Source organism: Harpia harpyja, chromosome 2, assembly GCF_026419915.1.
Source record: "Harpia harpyja isolate bHarHar1 chromosome 2, bHarHar1 primary haplotype, whole genome shotgun sequence".
Taxonomy (NCBI): Eukaryota; Metazoa; Chordata; class Aves; order Accipitriformes; family Accipitridae; genus Harpia; species Harpia harpyja.
This window is the reverse complement of record NC_068941.1, coordinates 53,420,823-53,437,575: the sequence shown is the minus strand read 5'-3', so window position 1 is coordinate 53,437,575 and position 16,753 is coordinate 53,420,823. Positions and strand designations below refer to the sequence as shown.

Sequence of the window (16,753 nt, the reverse complement as noted above, 5' to 3'; positions counted from 1 at the left end):
CAAACTGACCATTACAGCATGTGTACACAAAGACTGCAGTGAGAATTCTGCATGCAGAGTAATGCCAAAATTAGCTTTTTCTTTAGGTGACAAAAGAGCAGCAGTATTATATAAGCTCTAAAAGTAAAGGAATAAAACTAATATTGACAGCTAACATTTACTATATACAACTTGCATAAAAGCAATGAACAAAATACTGTGAGGCTGTTTTTCCAATGACGATGTGTTCACAAATTTCTCACACAAAATACTTTTCAAGTCAAATGACCATTGCAAATCTCTTTAACTACATCCTGGGTTTTTTTAAATGCCCCTTTTTTCAATTTGTCACACTTTAAAAATATGCTTTTTCTTTCACAGTGTGGAATTGGTAATTTTGATTCCCCAGGCAACATTGCACACTTCAGTTTAAATGAAAAGATACCACCACACCTCAGGAATTCGCGAGTTACAACGTCAGTGGAGACTAGAAGAGTATACCTGAGGAGTATCACTACATGCACATCCTGTTCTTGTACTCTTCCCATGGCATCTGCTAATGGACACTGTCAGATCTAGGTGAATCTTACCAGATGGGTGCTGGATGGCTTTTTTGTACTTCCTGGAAAAGGGCTGCGAAGTACATTTTTTGCTATGAGGTAGGAAAGTAGTGACAGCATGGTAATTATAGCCAAAGGGCTGAATTCATCCACAGCTCAATTTACTTTTATACTTATACCAAGGAGTGACCAAAATTCAGCAAAATCATCCAATTTAATCATCTTGATGCAAAGCTCATGAAAAACCCTTTGAAATATCCAAACTATACACTGGTCCTACAAAACAAATACACAAGAAAACCCTACAGAATGTTGCCTTTTTTTTTTTTAAAAAAAGCAGCTTATTTTATGCGGCCTTCCCCCAAAAAAGACATTTGTTAATAAGTAAACAGTAAAATAAAAAAAAGGGATGTGTGGAACACAACCATTATTAAAAGCTGCTTATCTGTTTCCCTTTTGATCTAAAGAAAGTGGTATAGCAGCACTAAATCCAGTATGCTCGCCACGTTCTGTTCTCTTGCTAGCTAAGCTTAAGATTAGCATCAACAGAAATTTTAGCTTTTGTGTAAATAATTAGGGAAGGAAATGTCTCCCTTTGCATTAACCAGAAACACAAGCATGATATTCAGCTAGCATACAGCTAGCAAAATAATAGTCTAAGAACTGACTTTTATCCAGTTGACATCCAATCCTGGAGGTGAAATGCACTCTGTGGAGTGAGACAGGCTGAGTAAGAAGCAAACACCACCATATACGCCCCCCCAAAAACTGACTGCAAGTATAGCAACTCAACTAAAAGAAGAGATTACATTTCGAAAAGAACAGTGCAAATACCCTCATAGAACAGTTGCATGTAAGAAAGATGCCAAGCATCTGCAGAACAATCAATAACAAGAACAATTTCAAAACCTTAAGTTTCTTTTTTAAGCTGGACTCAGTGTAAGTGGTACAAATTACTCCAATTATTTTTCAAATTTTTTACTCAGAAAAATTATACATATGTTAAAAGCCTGCTCTAGTTTGATAACCACTGCATGCTGTAGCAGGCCCAATAATTGCTGCCTTGACATTAACATCAAGTGGGAATAGCCATCAAATCCAAAGGAATTTATTTCAGAGTGACATGACTTAAACTGAAAATGAAATTTAGTCCTGTGTAGAAGCAGGAAATCCTTCACATGCATTTCTGAGAGCCTTTGCTTTAAAAAAATATGTAATTCTGAGGAACAAGAACACCTTTTACAGTGAAAAAAAAACAACAAAAAACCCCCCAAAAACCAAAAAAACCCAACCCCAAAACATTTTCTTTCACCTAATACAAATCCAGTCTCGGAGGTTTTATTTTTAACCACAGGCAATAAATAATTTAGGCTTAAGTAAGACACTATAAAAGAACTACTACTGTAAATTATTTCTGTGTTCTTGGAGTCACTGTTCTGAACTCTGATGGGTTGCTATCCAGGGCAAACAAAACCAGTCAGGCTCCATTCCAGCACGGACCTAGGACTTTCAAAGGTCAAAGAGAGGAGGAAGAAGGCTCAAGTGAAGGATTCTTAGCCTGGAAATGAGCTTGTGAAATCTCCGGGACAGGGAACACACCAGTAACTCTCTCTTCCCTACGCCTGTAAGACTCCTAGCACACTGAGACTTCCATGATGTCTGAGATCCCTGGAATGGAAATGACTAACCAGCACTACCACACGCAAATGTCTGGACTCTCTTCCCAAGTATCTTAGGCAAGGCACCTCTCTCTGCTGATGCAGCGCTGGGTCACCTTTGATGTTCAAATATCCTGAGCACTTTCAGCCTTGTGGGGGGAGCAGCTGTTCCAGTCTCACCAGTCTGGAATGGTGATAGATACACTTCCAAAATTTTTGAAGGAAACAAACAAAAAAGCCCAAATCCAAAACAATCATCATGTTTTGGTTTTTTTTGTCTGAGCCAAAGATTATGCCACCTAGTCATGTCTAGTCTTCCGGTTAGTCTTGTTGATGGTATCTTAGAGGGAAAGGGAAGGAGGGGGGGGAGTATGCAGGAGCTCATCCCTCCTATTCTAAATGCAAACACAAGTTTAATACAGAAAAAAAAAAAGATACAGGGAGGTTTTCAGCAAAGAGCAAACAAACTAATACAGAGTCAATGCCTCAAATGGTCATTGGTTGCTTATGGTATGGTGGGAAACCCACACATCTGAATAGGCTGATTCCAGAGCTGTAGAAAACACTGTCTGAAAACGTGTGAAATTGTTTAATATGACCCTACATTATGTCACCAATACCACGCACACATATAACTATAAATGGAACTTTCTAGTCTGTAAAGCTGCAATGAATGTGACAGTCCTACCGTGGAGAGTTGAACCCGCTGTCCACAGTAATGCTGCTGCTGTCCATGCTGTCCAGGCGGGCTGAGTGGGTGGCTCTCTGGTTGTTGCTATTTTCTGTTTCCTTTGGGGTGAGAAGAGTAAGATTTTTCTCAAACTTTCGCTGCAGATCCCTCTCCTTTTCTCTCTCTAGGAGCCACTGCATTGTACCAACATCATCCCTGTTCTTTTCTTCCTCAGCATTTTTGTTGGTTCCTTCCTCTGAGTCATCGTCATCAGATACGTTGTAGTAGTCAAAGGAGGCCTCTTGGTTCCCAGTTGTCTCTTGCTGTCTCTGTGAAACGGGCATGACTTGTGTGACTGAGGTTACTATCGCTTGTTCAAGTTTCTCACATCTGACTGGCAATGTGTCAGAGGGGGTCTTTTGATGGGGCTTTAGCAGGGGTGCGCTAGACTTATGATAACTATTCACAGAAAGAGTGTTGTGCAGAGGTTTAAAGAGCGTATCCTTGCTAAATATTTCTTTCCTTTTATCAAGGCTGCTTGATTCAGCGCTATGGTGTTGAACCAGCCGCCCATTTGCAATAACCTCTGGAGTTTGGCCAGCAACTGCTGAACCACTGCTTGGGCCCTTTGGGGACTCCTCTTTGTGCACCCCAGGCTCCCTAGCAATATGTTGAGACTGTCTTTCTGCAGGAGTCATTTTTTTGAGCCCATCTGTCCCTGTCAGGGTATCATGATCCTCTTTATTCTTTCCCAGTGGTGATGGAGCAGTAAGCACAGTCTCACTGGATGTGTTGCACTGAAAATAGTCATCGACTGCAGATTTTGTTGTGCAGGAGTTGAGCTCACTATGTGATGGCAAATTCTCTGTAGGCTTGCTTTGTTCCAATAGGCTACAAGAACTGGGGGTTTCTACACTGCCACTAGCCATTTCAGGGATGCAAGTCTCTTTGTAGCTTGCAGATGAGATCAGAGCCCTTTGATGACTGAGCGACTGAGATGGCCTTAAGGTACTATCATCAATGTAAGTTTGGCTAGTTGTTTGGTCATCTGGGCTACAGCCTTCACCTATATCTTCGGGTGTGCCTAAGGTAGCTGAGCCCAGAGGTCCCTTGGAGTTATCCATAGATCTAGACCTTTCTTTAGCCTTACTGGACCGCTCATTCCTCGATCTTCTATCCTGTGTATGGCTGTGGCTCCGATGGACCTTGGAATGGGAGCTTCCCCTGGAAGGCTCAGGGAAAGGCATTTCAGTTCTTCTTTTGGCCAGCTCACCAGACACGTCCCACTCTGGTGTCATGGGAAAGTGAGATTCAATCATGTTAGGATTGCTGTGCATTATAAAATTATCTCCCTTGTGTTCTATTATAAAACAGCCTTCCCGTGGGGATCGAGTCAAGGGATCATAGAACTCATACTCCCTTTCAGCAGGTATATCCAAATGAGAGCCATCTGATGGATCTCCTTTGGATACCCGAGTCTTGCTGTGTGACCTTGATTTCCCATGAGACTTTCTGTGATTCCTGCTCTTTTTACTTCGTCCGCTGTGGTGAGCTGAAGATCCTGCTTTGCTGCGCTGAGCTTTTTCTTCTTCAAGTTTCTTCATTAGTGCAGTGTGCCTCATGACATTTTCCACAGTCAAGTCTGGGTTAATGCGCCTAATAATCTCCATTTCTACCTCCCTAGGTATAGTGGTAGGGGTGTCCTCGTCCCTTAGCGGCCACTCCTCTGGAGGAAACTGGGCAGAGAAATTTGCCAACTGTTTTGTCTTGTCCTTCTTAAAACTTAACCGGAACAGTTTGAGTCCAAATTTCTTAGACTGCTTTTCTACATCCTTAGGCTTTGTGAGTGTCTCTGCTTTGTAAGAAAAATTGACAGTACTTTTACTTTTCTCAGTAGGTGGGACCTGACATAATGAAGGAGGACAGTATGAGTCTTTACAGTCTTTTGCTGATTTCCTCTGTAGGGTAGATGCATGCATGCTGTGCATGTCTTCTCTGCAACAATGGCAGGAGTCGCAGTGGTTTTTGGGTAGTGTTCGGTCCCTGACGCATCCCGAGGTGGAGGGAGTTATAGTTCCTTGTTGTGGAGAGGTACATTGAGATCTGTCAGGTATCCTCTCATCCAAATGGTACCATTTACTGTTAGTTCTTATGAGAGATGGTGTTATAAAGTAAGTCTGCGGGGTTACAATGAAATAACCATCTGGAGTTGGGTATATTTTCCTCTCCCGTACAAGCATATTCAAGGTATGTCGAAGGATTTCTGGACTGGGTGTTGGAACTCCTAGAAATGACAGTAAACACATATCAGGGAGTGCATAAAACCATGCAGGACTCTGGCTCCCCCCTCCCCAGCAAAAAGCTGTTTTTTCCAATGTGCAAGCTGGAGTATGCTGAACAAACAACTCCAGTAAAGCACTTTGTTAGGCATTCTCTTGTCTGTTTGTTTTTCCACTTATCTCCTACACTTCAGACATATCAATTATTAATTAAATAGAAAGGAGGCCACTAATGGAGTGTTAAAAGAAAAAAAAAAAAAAAAAGAGAGAACTTCTAGTCACTTCCATTGCACAGGTGACCTTAACCTACAAGATGGAATCACTGCAAATCGAAGGGTGTCAGGGGAAACATTTCACTTTTATCCTTCTTCCAACTTATTATTTATATCCTGATTCACCAGAACTATTTATTATAATGCCCAGTCACATATAAAACAGTGGTTATTTGTTATTTTGTATGTCTAAGTTGTTTTTCCACAGAAGAATACTACACCAAAGAAAAAGCATTCCCCCAAACTGCCCCTTTATCACGAACTTGACTGAACTGACTTGCTCTCCCATTGAAACATGTTTCAACTACATCAGCTGCTCCAAAAAAGACACGCCTTGAATGATACAGTTCATCTTAACCACACAGACTTTTCCACTTTGCTGGAAGTTACAGATTTAGCTCCTAAAAATTTTCTTCTCAGAGTTCCCTGCCTTTCATGTGAGATGCGAGGGATGCTACCCAAGGGCATACATCACATACTGAGAGAGGGACAAGTATGACAACCCTGCATCAATGCAACGTTAGCCACATGGTAGACCTGGCATTGTGAGCCTGGTCCTTCCCACTACCAGTACTCCTGCTGGGTTCAGTGGTGTAGAACCAAGTCTTCAATAGTTTATTAGATAAAATACCAAGTTAGCATGCTGTGCATAGGAATAAGTTCCATCTAGAGCTCAGGAAACAAGAGATTTAGTTCACAAGCTAGTTTAAAAAAAAAAATCTGTTCAGGCTGAGTAAGAAATAAAAATACGACAAAATTTTCAGTGGAAAGCTCTATCTTCAATCAATACATTTTGTTGAACTAAAACGCATTTTAATTTTAACTTAATGCTGGGTACCAACCTGGTTTACATTTATAGAACTAGAGAAATCTTCTTCAAAAGTTTGGATGGTCTATTTTAGACTAAAAAAAGTTAATATTATTTACTCTGGGTCTTAGGTTTTTTTTCAACAAAACTAATTTAGGAATAAAAAAGTAGAATCAGAGAGTAACTTAGGTTGGAAGGGACCTCATGAAGTCATCTGGTCAACACCCCTACTCATAGCCAGGCCAACTTAGATCAGGTTGGCCAGGGCTTTGTCAAGTCAAACTCTATCTTCAAGAACAGAAATTCCACTGAATTATACATGCAAAAACATTTCAACAAAGTATATGCTTTTTACAAAAATACTTCAAGTAAAAATCTCAACCAGGTGTACCTGCCCCAGACAAAGTATCTTCAGTAAGCACATAGTGTCTGGTCACCAACTCTTCTCCCACACATCAAAGGCTGGAGCATGCAAGCTCACTGATCTCCTTGTGTTAGCAAACATGAGGATGATTGCAAGGGCTCTGGCCCTATGACCAACACCCCGTCAAAAGATTAGCGACAAGAAATAGAGAAGTTGTACTAATTCCTTAACTCACCCTCTTCCTTGCTACTGGGTTACAGGCAACATAGTAAGTATTCTTATGTCTGGTTTTGAATGTTGTTTGAATTTAGAGACATGACCATACTGCTCACATCCAGTAATATCTGTAACTAAAAATCTTACAATGGAAACAGCAAAGTGTTAGGAATAACATGGACACATGAGTGAAAGCAGTTACAACAGAGAAGGTGCCAGGGAGAAGGACATGGGGGCAGTAAATATATTTCATGCACAGTCCACAGAGCTGAAAGATTGGGGCCAATCCAGGCACAGGAAGTAAAAGAGGTACAGAAAGGATATAATTTGAGAGAATAAATGAGACTGAAAATTGGAAAGAATATGCAAATGAAATGGAGAATCAGGAACGTGCATTTTCTCCCCTTTTCATGTGGGTGTCCACAATTTATGTGATAATCCTAGAGAGAGTAGCAAAGACCCCCAGAATTGCTGGATGAGCAAACATGCCAGAAATAGCAACAGATGGGAAAAGCTGAAATCCAGAGAGCCAGGGGAAAAAAGGACTACCCCTCCCTAGCCCAGAGTCCTGAATCTCTCTGGACTGAAGTAAATGAAATGCTGAGCTTCCTCTGGATCGTGAGGCAGTGGCAATTGGAGAGCAGGCTGCCCTCTGCATGAGCTTTCAGAAAAGCACAGGAACATGAAGAGTGATTTCAATTCCCATAACCAGCAGTCATCATCTAACCTTTTCTTTCCTGTGGTGGAGCCGCTATGTAACACCACCCCTTCTACATTATGTCTTGCATCACCACAAGAAGTGGATGACCCCAAACTCAAGCTCATGTGCTTCTCCATCCTGTACTGAAAATGCACTGCAGGGTCCAATCCCGGTCCAACTGAGATGCATGTGCTGCGCAGCAGCCAATCTCCCTTCCTGCCTCTACGTAAACAACCTGACCGATCCATTGCATTTTCCAGGAGCTTACACGTAAATACCTCAACACATACCTACCTTTGTCTGTGAGAACTTGGTTCTTCATTCTTATTTTACTTAAAGACTTTTTTTAACATACTGTTTCAAAAACATCAGAACAAAAATAAAAGAGAGGAAAACATTCTCCTGGGAGTTTACAGAAAAGTTAGGGAATGAGACTGAAATGGATATTCTGATGTTTTACACTAACTTAGGCAAAAATGCACTGCAAATACATGGTAAAAATAATAATATGTATTTTTCACCCAGTAAACCATAATGAGTACAATGTGTTGGGTAAATGAGTCTCTAAACACTGGATGCACAGTAGTTACATTAATTGACTAAGTCCTGTGAATAGAGACTGTGCAGATAAACACCAAGAAAAAAAAAAAAAATAGCATGCCTGGACAGTCAATGATGCTGTAAAGTTAATTGTGTCGGCCTTCTCTCTGGAGTTGGAGACTATCACTTTTATCACTCCCAGCATACAGTACATCCCTGTGGTTCACTAAGCCAGCAGTGATGATGGTAGATGCAGATCTTTGGAGCTCAGCATTGACAGCTAATGGTAGCTACAGGTTTTGTTCAGATCTCTTTCAGGCACTTACAAAAGCAGAAACAGACCCAAACTCAACTTAGGCTTTCCTGCATGGTGGACAGGAGAAATGACACTACTCTGGCTCCCATTGTTGCTATTTTAAATACAGATTTCCTGGCTTTCTCAAGACTTTTCTCTTTACAGCAACCTGCCCACATCATGTCTATATCTAACCTACCCCACTGCATTCTGCAGTCTCCTTATGGTCTCCCTTCCTCCATTAAATAGGAACAACAGGAAAAAAACCCAGTAGTTTAGAGACTCTAGCATATAAAATATTGCATGACAGCAGTGGTGTTATTTAAGATTATGTAGTGGTTTAATAATTCAAAAGCAGAAACTGTCTGGACACTGAATCATCAGCCATGTACATTTTCTGCATCTCAGGAGAGTCTACTATGCCATCCACTGAGCTTCCAGACAGAAGATTATGTCTTGTTTGCTGCTCACAAAGAACACTGACCTAGAGTGAACTCTGTTAATGTAAGACACTTATTTTAAGTGCTACATATACATTTCATATATTTAAAGAGTGAACAGTTATGAAGGTGTATATCACAGGAATTTGCCAGCTTTCAGAAAACTGTTCACACTTCAAAAGGAACCTAGTCCAATACACACGTATTTTCTACACTGAAATTTTGAACACCTTAAAATGATTTTAATAAGTACATGGACAAAATTGGAAGGGAAAAAAAAAGAAAAAAGAAAAAAAAACCTTACTAAAGGCAGCACAGACTCAGGCTTGATGTTTTCTTTAGCCAGGTTCATACAGATAATAGGGTCTGGCTGCCAGAGGAACAGAGGTTACATTCTTAGCTCCTTATACTGGATTTCAAAGATTTACATTTAATGTACAGGATTTAAACCATGGTCAATAAATTATAAAGTAGGGCTGTACAAACATCTCATTGTTTAATTCTAAGTTAGAATAATGGGAGCACATGCAACAGGAGCCCTCTTGCTTTTTTAAAAACCTAACAAATAAAAAAAGCCACAAATAAGATGTGCATTATCATTACAAACTTTTTCAATAAAATAAATTCATGAAAAATACATCTGAAGTAGTATTTAAATGGTGTTAAATCTGCTAAAATGATTTTCTCCTGAGCTGATGCTAAGGCTTAACAAGGGATAAAAGAAATACTCTGATTGGCTCATGAAATACTAGTTAAGGATGTGGAGTGGTTGCTATGTGATGTTATAAATAATTAGCATACCTTATTTCAGATAGAGCCATGGCCCAGATTTATGCCTGCACAATGGCTCAGCAAACTAGAAGGCTAGACTGCTAGTGTAAGATCCTGCACTGAGGAAAGAGGTTTATTATTCTTAGGCAGTTTGAGAATAGCATCTGGGGTCTTAGGAAATTTATACATGCCATGAAACGCAGTGAAGCATCTGTTCATTAAAACACAAACAACACAGGCAGACAAGTGCTGCTACAGGGTGAGATACAGAGAGGTTATGTGACAATAATAGATACATCTACAGTGGTAATGCTCTCCTCTCTCTCAGAGCATCAGCACCTCATTAGGAAAAATAAACTATCATAATATGGGAGGACATCAGGTATTTTAAAGTAGTCACAGTGAATACAAGGGCTCAAAAAGCCATGGCTGATTTATGAGAGAGTTTGGGCAGACAAGTGAAAAATATCACTTAGCACAAGAAGAGGTTCTGTTTATTGGAAAGGACAAAATTTTTTTATAATCCTCATACACTGAGAGAACATATACGTTTGCTATGTTAAACATGTCATGGCTGGGAGAGAAAGGCATTTCTCTACAGAGGGAAAAAAAAATGGACAACAAAAAGTGGATTGTTTTGTTTATTTGTTTTCCAAATAATTTTCTTTACATTTTGGGAAGTGAGATAGGAAAGACAAGGCTCTTCTTTTTTTAATCTCAGACTTGAGAAATGCCCATGTTCATGGCTACCAGAAAAAAAAGAGGCAGCAAGAGACTGTGTGCTAACTTGCCTCAGGCTTCTTTTGAGCAGAGTCTACAAAATAATCCAGCCTGTTGAATTATTTTTGATGTATGGTTCTGTCTAGCAAGAATAGCACAACACACCAAGTCAACTGATAATCATAATCCCAGGAAACCCAAGGGATGTCACCAATAAATTATCATTTCCACCATGCAATAATGTTTATATAAAAATATTGATAGAATCATTGGAAAAATACTTGCAATCTATGGAACTTTTCTAGTACATACCTGTATAGAAAACACAACTTGGGAAAAAACAAAAAATCATCAAAATGAATTAAACTGTAATTACAATTGTGAACTTTGTCTTCTTTGCATTCTATCCCTCACAACTTTTACCACTATTTTCAAAATCAGCCAAGCATACTGAAAAAAAACGCTGATAAACAAAACCACAAATTGGGACAGAAAGCCAATATTTACAAAAGATACTTGCAGTATTTTTTTCCAAGGTGCAATTATTAAATGTCAGACAGAATTGTTCCTTCCAAACACAGATCTCAATCCAGTATTATATTTTAAAATCTCAAAACTTAGTACCATTTACAGCAAAAGCCATATAACCTTCAAGGATTTAAGTAACTCTTGCTCTGAAATGTAAGCAAAAAAATGAAAGACATCAAAACATGGCTATGGTTAGGCTGCCTAGATGAGACAGATGCCTCAGTAGTTCTCCTACTGAAGCATTTTTAATTAGCTGCCTTTTACAGCTGTAACAGAGGTACAATAGAGAAGTTTCTCAACTAGTTTAGAGAATTGTAAACTCAGGCACAGAACAGTTAAACATCTTGCCCACGATCATACAAAGCACAAGTGAAAAAGTTGTGCCCTCTTGAGCAGTAAATCTCTGTCCAACGCTTTTACACCACACTTTTAGATGTCTCTACAAGATGCATTTTGCATGATTCACCAACTCCAGATACAGACTGCCAGTAGGGAAGCAGCATATTCAAGAGTACATTCTTAATATAGGTTTCCTTTTTTGGATGTTACAGTATCTTTAATCCAAGACATTTTAATTTTACCATTTAATAAATATTATAAAATGCTGACAAGAATATCTTCTGAACAGTACACCAGCATTTATGAACACAGCAAGTGTATCTATGGCTCTCCAAACCTTTTAGTTATGGAGACAGCTGTCAAGTATTAAAAAAAAAAAAAAAAAAAAAAAAAATTTTAAAGATTTTTCAAGCAAGGGCAGTACAGAAGCAAAAGCCAGAACTGTGTCCAAGAAGGCTCTGAAAACTGAAAACCCCTGGAAACCAGGCTGACATCGTCTTTTCAGTTTAAATATAACCTCTCCATGGAGCAGGCACATCATTGTCATTAGACTCTATCACTTGCATCATGCCACACCAGTTTTGAGAGCCTGTCCTAGATGGAGGAAGACTTGCAGTATGTGGGAAACGTGTTCTTTAAGAGAGAATGCTCTACACAGAGACCTCCATGAGGTTATCTTTATGGAGACTGGACAATGCCACTTGAACTGATTGGATGATGTCAACAGAGCTCTTGCGAGTTAGCTTACAACTGGTTGAAAGCCACAAGGTGGAATAAGTGTGCTCTGGCTATGACACGTGCTTTGTTCTCTGTAACTACTAAAGTCCTAAACTCTTTTGACTATGATGATAAAGAAGGTTATTTTGTGAGAAAAATCAGGAACAAACTTATTCTGATACCAGTCTGAACAGAAGAAAACAAGCCAATACAGTTTGCTGTTTAGTACCTCAAGTAATTTTAAATATTTACATAAAGTCAGGAATTAACCCTGCAAAATGCATCTCACATGAATGGCCCTGTCAAAGACAACTCAATTCTATGTATGGTTAAGAATAAAGAAAAGGTTATAAGATTAGGACCCTAAAGCCTCCTTTTACTTTTGGTAGCATCTCAGGATTAATCAATATTCCCATCCAGAAGAGTGAATTAAAACAGACTACCAAACACTGAAACTCCCTCTTTTAAGGAAGCCAAAAAGATAAGCAACCTTTTGGGTAGGGACTGGGGATTCTTTAACTGCCCTTTTACAGACATGAGCCCATCTGACGATTTATTAATGTACAGTTACCTGGGAAGCAGGTTGTTAGGTGCTCCATTAGTGCTTCTTGTGTGACTTGTTTTCGGGCAGAGTTCATTGCTGAGATTGCCAGGCAAAGGATTTCCCCAAGTGGAATAAACTGTGACTGACTGATGGGAGACATGCTGATGGGTGATACATCACCTGTAAAAAGACAACAGATGTGCAATGAAGTGTTTTGTTTAAAAATCTGCTCATAGAACAAGGATGTAGAGATACAACTGGAGAAGATGCACACAGCTCTGTAGTCTTTGTACTGAGCTGGGGATAAAAATCTTACAATGGAAAACCCTGCAACAGCTTATTTCAAAACTTAGACATGGTGAACTTTGGAAAATGGGATATACACACTATGTGGACATTAAGTTTTTCAAAGGGTGCAATAGACAGATTCAGAAAAATGCCAACAAATTAGCACTTATGATTGCAAAACCTCGTGCTTGAATATCCTACTAGGTAGGACACAAACAAAATAGTTGCATGTATGTCTCTGAACATAAAAAGGGAGATTTCACTCCCCTTTCAAAGGCTAGTGATATGGATCACCCACCACCTCCACTTGATAGAATGCTTTTTCTTCATAGTAACAAAGATCAGAAAAAAGTGTTGCTAAGTTAATGAATAACATTTTCACTCAGCTGATAAAGCGCAGAACGCTCTTTAGAGGCACAAAAGCATGAAACACCTTGAGATTGATACCCTGAATAAATCTCTCCTGGATCTACAGGTCAAATGTCTTTGTACCGACTACGTATTTTTTAGAAGAGAGGTTTTAATGGTTCCAGGATGGCATGAAAATTAACTTTGTTGTAACTTTTCTCATGTTGCCTTAAAAATAATTCATTAACCCATACTTAAGAAATCATGGAAAGATCTTCATAATTAAAGTTATAAGAGAAATTACAATTTGATAATACTAGCATGACTACACAAATACACAGATACATGTGCATTTTAACATACTTTATATAAATACAGAAATGCTTTTAGATTCTGCTCTGTACCTCCTCTTGAAGTGCTAACAGTTCCCCAATGACCTCAAATAGAAGGAAGCAGCAGGCTAAAGGACTTCCTTTGCCAGTGGAAAAGGAACAACAAAGAGTAACAGCCAGAACAAGGGGTGCTTGACTACAAATCCTTTTTTGGCCACAGGTCAGTCAATAGCTAGGGATTAAGGTCTACCTAAATGGCTTTGAAATCTCAGGAAAATCACCCTATTTCTGCTATCACGGAGCAGTATCTTGTGATCAAATCAGGAATCAAATTACTGGAAATTAATTCAAATTCACTTCCCTCCACAATTTAGAGGATCTATTATTTGCCCTATTAATTCTATATTCCTATTACGTCTACTAAACCGGAACAGCCGTCTCTAAAACTGATTATCAAAATGCATTTAATCTTGCATTATACTCAGCACTTTGGGGGAAAAAAAACAATTGGTGGGAGCAGCAAATTGCATAACTGCTTCAGTGAGACTTATGAGCAATATTTTTCAATAGACCAGCTGTACAATCTGTTGTACAAGTGATACACATTACCCAAGACACAACAATGATTTAACATACACATTTGTGCTACACTGTCTCCTGATTGCTTCTGCTTAATCAGGCCTGACCAGATCAATGCTGCAATCCCAACACAGCAGCATTCCTCCAGCTTCAACACAGTGCACCCCAAGATCCCCCTCATTCTTATGTGACCACAGAACAATGACCTTAAAATATAACCTTTTGTGGACATTTTTTATTCATATACACCTGAGAAGTTCCTGCCATGTGCTTTACAGACAATGGCAATCAAGAAGATCATATGCCGCTTACAGGCAAACGTGAGATATGCTTTCATATGACTTGGGAGCAAACACCATTTGTCCCGTCAACATTTGAGAATGGATAAAGAACATCACAGTTATTGTATTACTATTTACTAATAATTACACTTGCTGTCAGCTTAAACTTGCTCATAGACTTCGTAATCAGCCAGACACATAAGTTTACCAACTTTGATCAACAGTCACCATGCCCTTTGTGCAGAAGATCAGTTTCTTTAATGATTAGTTTCAGGTCTAAAAAGCATCAGAATTATGGTAAGAATTATGCAGATTTAGCTAAGCAATTTAAGAAATTACTGTCTTTCACACAGAGATTATCTGTGTCCTGGGTATTCTTGTGAGCACTACTAAGTTCAGTTCAGTGCAATGTCAAACAGATTGGCATATATTGTCCTCAGTTGAGGTTTAACCTTATCGGGTTCACTGGGCACTGAAATGGGCTCTCTGAGTAGCTTTAAGGGCATCCAGGTGAAGGGCAGTAACTTCCTGAATTGTTTTATCTGGATCATCAAAGACCTGGCAATTTCTTAAACCAAAGCACCATGGCAAGAGTATCCCTGTGCCTACTCCCAGCCACGCACTCATGCTGCCACCTGTGCAGGCGCCAGGATGGGAGAGCAGGAGGAAGACCTCTTCCTTTCCCTTGCACCTGGAATGATCCACTCACAGCTAACCAGAATGACATTTAGGATGTAATGAATGGGCCTTAATACCATAATCAGCTTCCTGAAGTGGCAAAGGGACTCAAGTAGCATTATACATGAAGCCTAGCAAGTGCTGCTAATTTACGTAGGTTTGCTCTGCAGCCTACCAGCTGCCCCCAGAGAGATGCTTGGACAAGAACTCAAAACAGTTACTCTGCTCACCCCCTGGGGGAGCAGCCCATCCGTGTTCCCTGACTGCCAAGAGCCTGCAGAGATCCATGTCTGGGCTCACTCCCAGTAAGGACTTGTTACCTTAAAACTGCTAAGTACAACTTAAGAAATAATAAAGTTTACCTGAATTTTAGTGACCTTGCACTTTGCACAATCTTCCCTTTCAAAGCAGGCCTCCAGCATGGAATTGCTTTTCTAGGTTAGTGTGCAGAAAACTTTCAGTCTGCACATTTGAACCCTGCCAGTTGGGCTCTTATCAACAGGAACAAGCCAAGAGCTTCCACCGAAATGTTAACTATACTTCACGTAACTCATCAATATAAAACATTCAGTATCAGTTCCTTAATGTTAACACAGTCTCTAGCAAAGCATGGTATAGTTAGTATGCCAGAGTAACATACATCCTGCTTGCAAATATTTGGGAGCTTAACAACCATTTAATATACAGACAACTATAAATGTCCATAAAATAATAATTTAAATGGCTTTAAATGCAATAGAAATGGCCAGCAAATACTGGTTTATGTGAGAGCCTTCCTTTCTGTTTTGTAAGGGACTATTGCTAGTTAAGCCTTATTCTTTTCCACTGAGCGCTTTTCAACCTTCATTATGACAAGAGAACTCTCTGTTTCACCTCTGTTGTGCCAGAATTACCTCCATAGCTTGCTGTCCATAACTGTCTGCTGGAGATAATTGCTGCCTCTTGGTTTAAAAAGGCTAGCACACATCTGTAAAACTTTCAGCAGACCTAGCAGTAGAAAGCCCAAACCCCCTCACTCAGGGAGGCTCTAATTTGCCAAGTTTTATCTTAATTATCCTGTGGCTCTGGGAAATTACAAGCACTCTGTGGTTATAGTTAAGTGAACAAACTTCTTTGATGCACAACAACAGAAAATATCTTGTGTCTACGATTTAATATATTAACATCACTTACCCGCACAAATACTGCTTAGCCTGTTGAACAGAATGTTTACTACAACTTATTTAAGAAAGATCTGCTTAAAAAAAGTCAAATATGCTTTTCCCAATTTTTTTTTGAAGACCACATCACTTACATAAAACATCTAGCATATGGCTCCTGTTAGCTCTGACTGATGCTTGTCTCAAGCAGCTTTCTTTTGAAATCAAATTACTATCCTTGACTTTCATATGTTTATGTTCCCAATTAAACGAAAACTGGAGCTCAGAAAGCAGTTTTCACCAGCTGACTGCATGTTTTGTTTAAATACTATATATATATATAGTTTTAGCTCTGCTTCTGCGGTGTCTTTCCAAATTTTTCTCTACAGAATTGAAAAAAAAAGTTTTCTAGACTTCTTAAGTGGCACTTAATTTTCAAAAATGTCTAAGCATATAACAAACAATGAATGGGATTTGTCCTCATTTATGCCTTGAGGATTTGTAGCGCTGTCCTGTGGGAAAAAAATAATTACTGTTACTTAGAACAAAATATTATGTAGCACATAAAATAAACACTTAGCTCTTACAGAGCACATTCTTCAGTGGATTTCAAAACATACCAAAAAAATGGGTAACCGTAACTATCCTTAACATACAGATGAGAAAGTGATGGTCTGTGACAGAGCTGGCAATGAAAATTCACACATC

At 39.3% G+C, this 16,753-nt stretch overlaps 1 protein-coding gene across 2 annotated transcripts in view; it reads right to left on the bottom strand.

Moving 5' to 3' along the window:
- STOX2 (storkhead box 2) overlaps positions 1 to 16,753 on the bottom strand; it is a 148,511-nt gene that overhangs the window by 7,464 nt on the left and 124,294 nt on the right. For both annotated transcript variants that reach the window (XM_052779744.1, XM_052779745.1), the window contains exons 2-3: positions 12,428 to 12,580; positions 2,886 to 5,151 (exon numbers count right to left, since the gene is read on the bottom strand). In XM_052779744.1, coding sequence (XP_052635704.1) covers positions 2,886 to 5,151; positions 12,428 to 12,580 — 2,419 coding nt within the window. The remainder of the gene's footprint in view (positions 1 to 2,885; positions 5,152 to 12,427; positions 12,581 to 16,753) is intronic.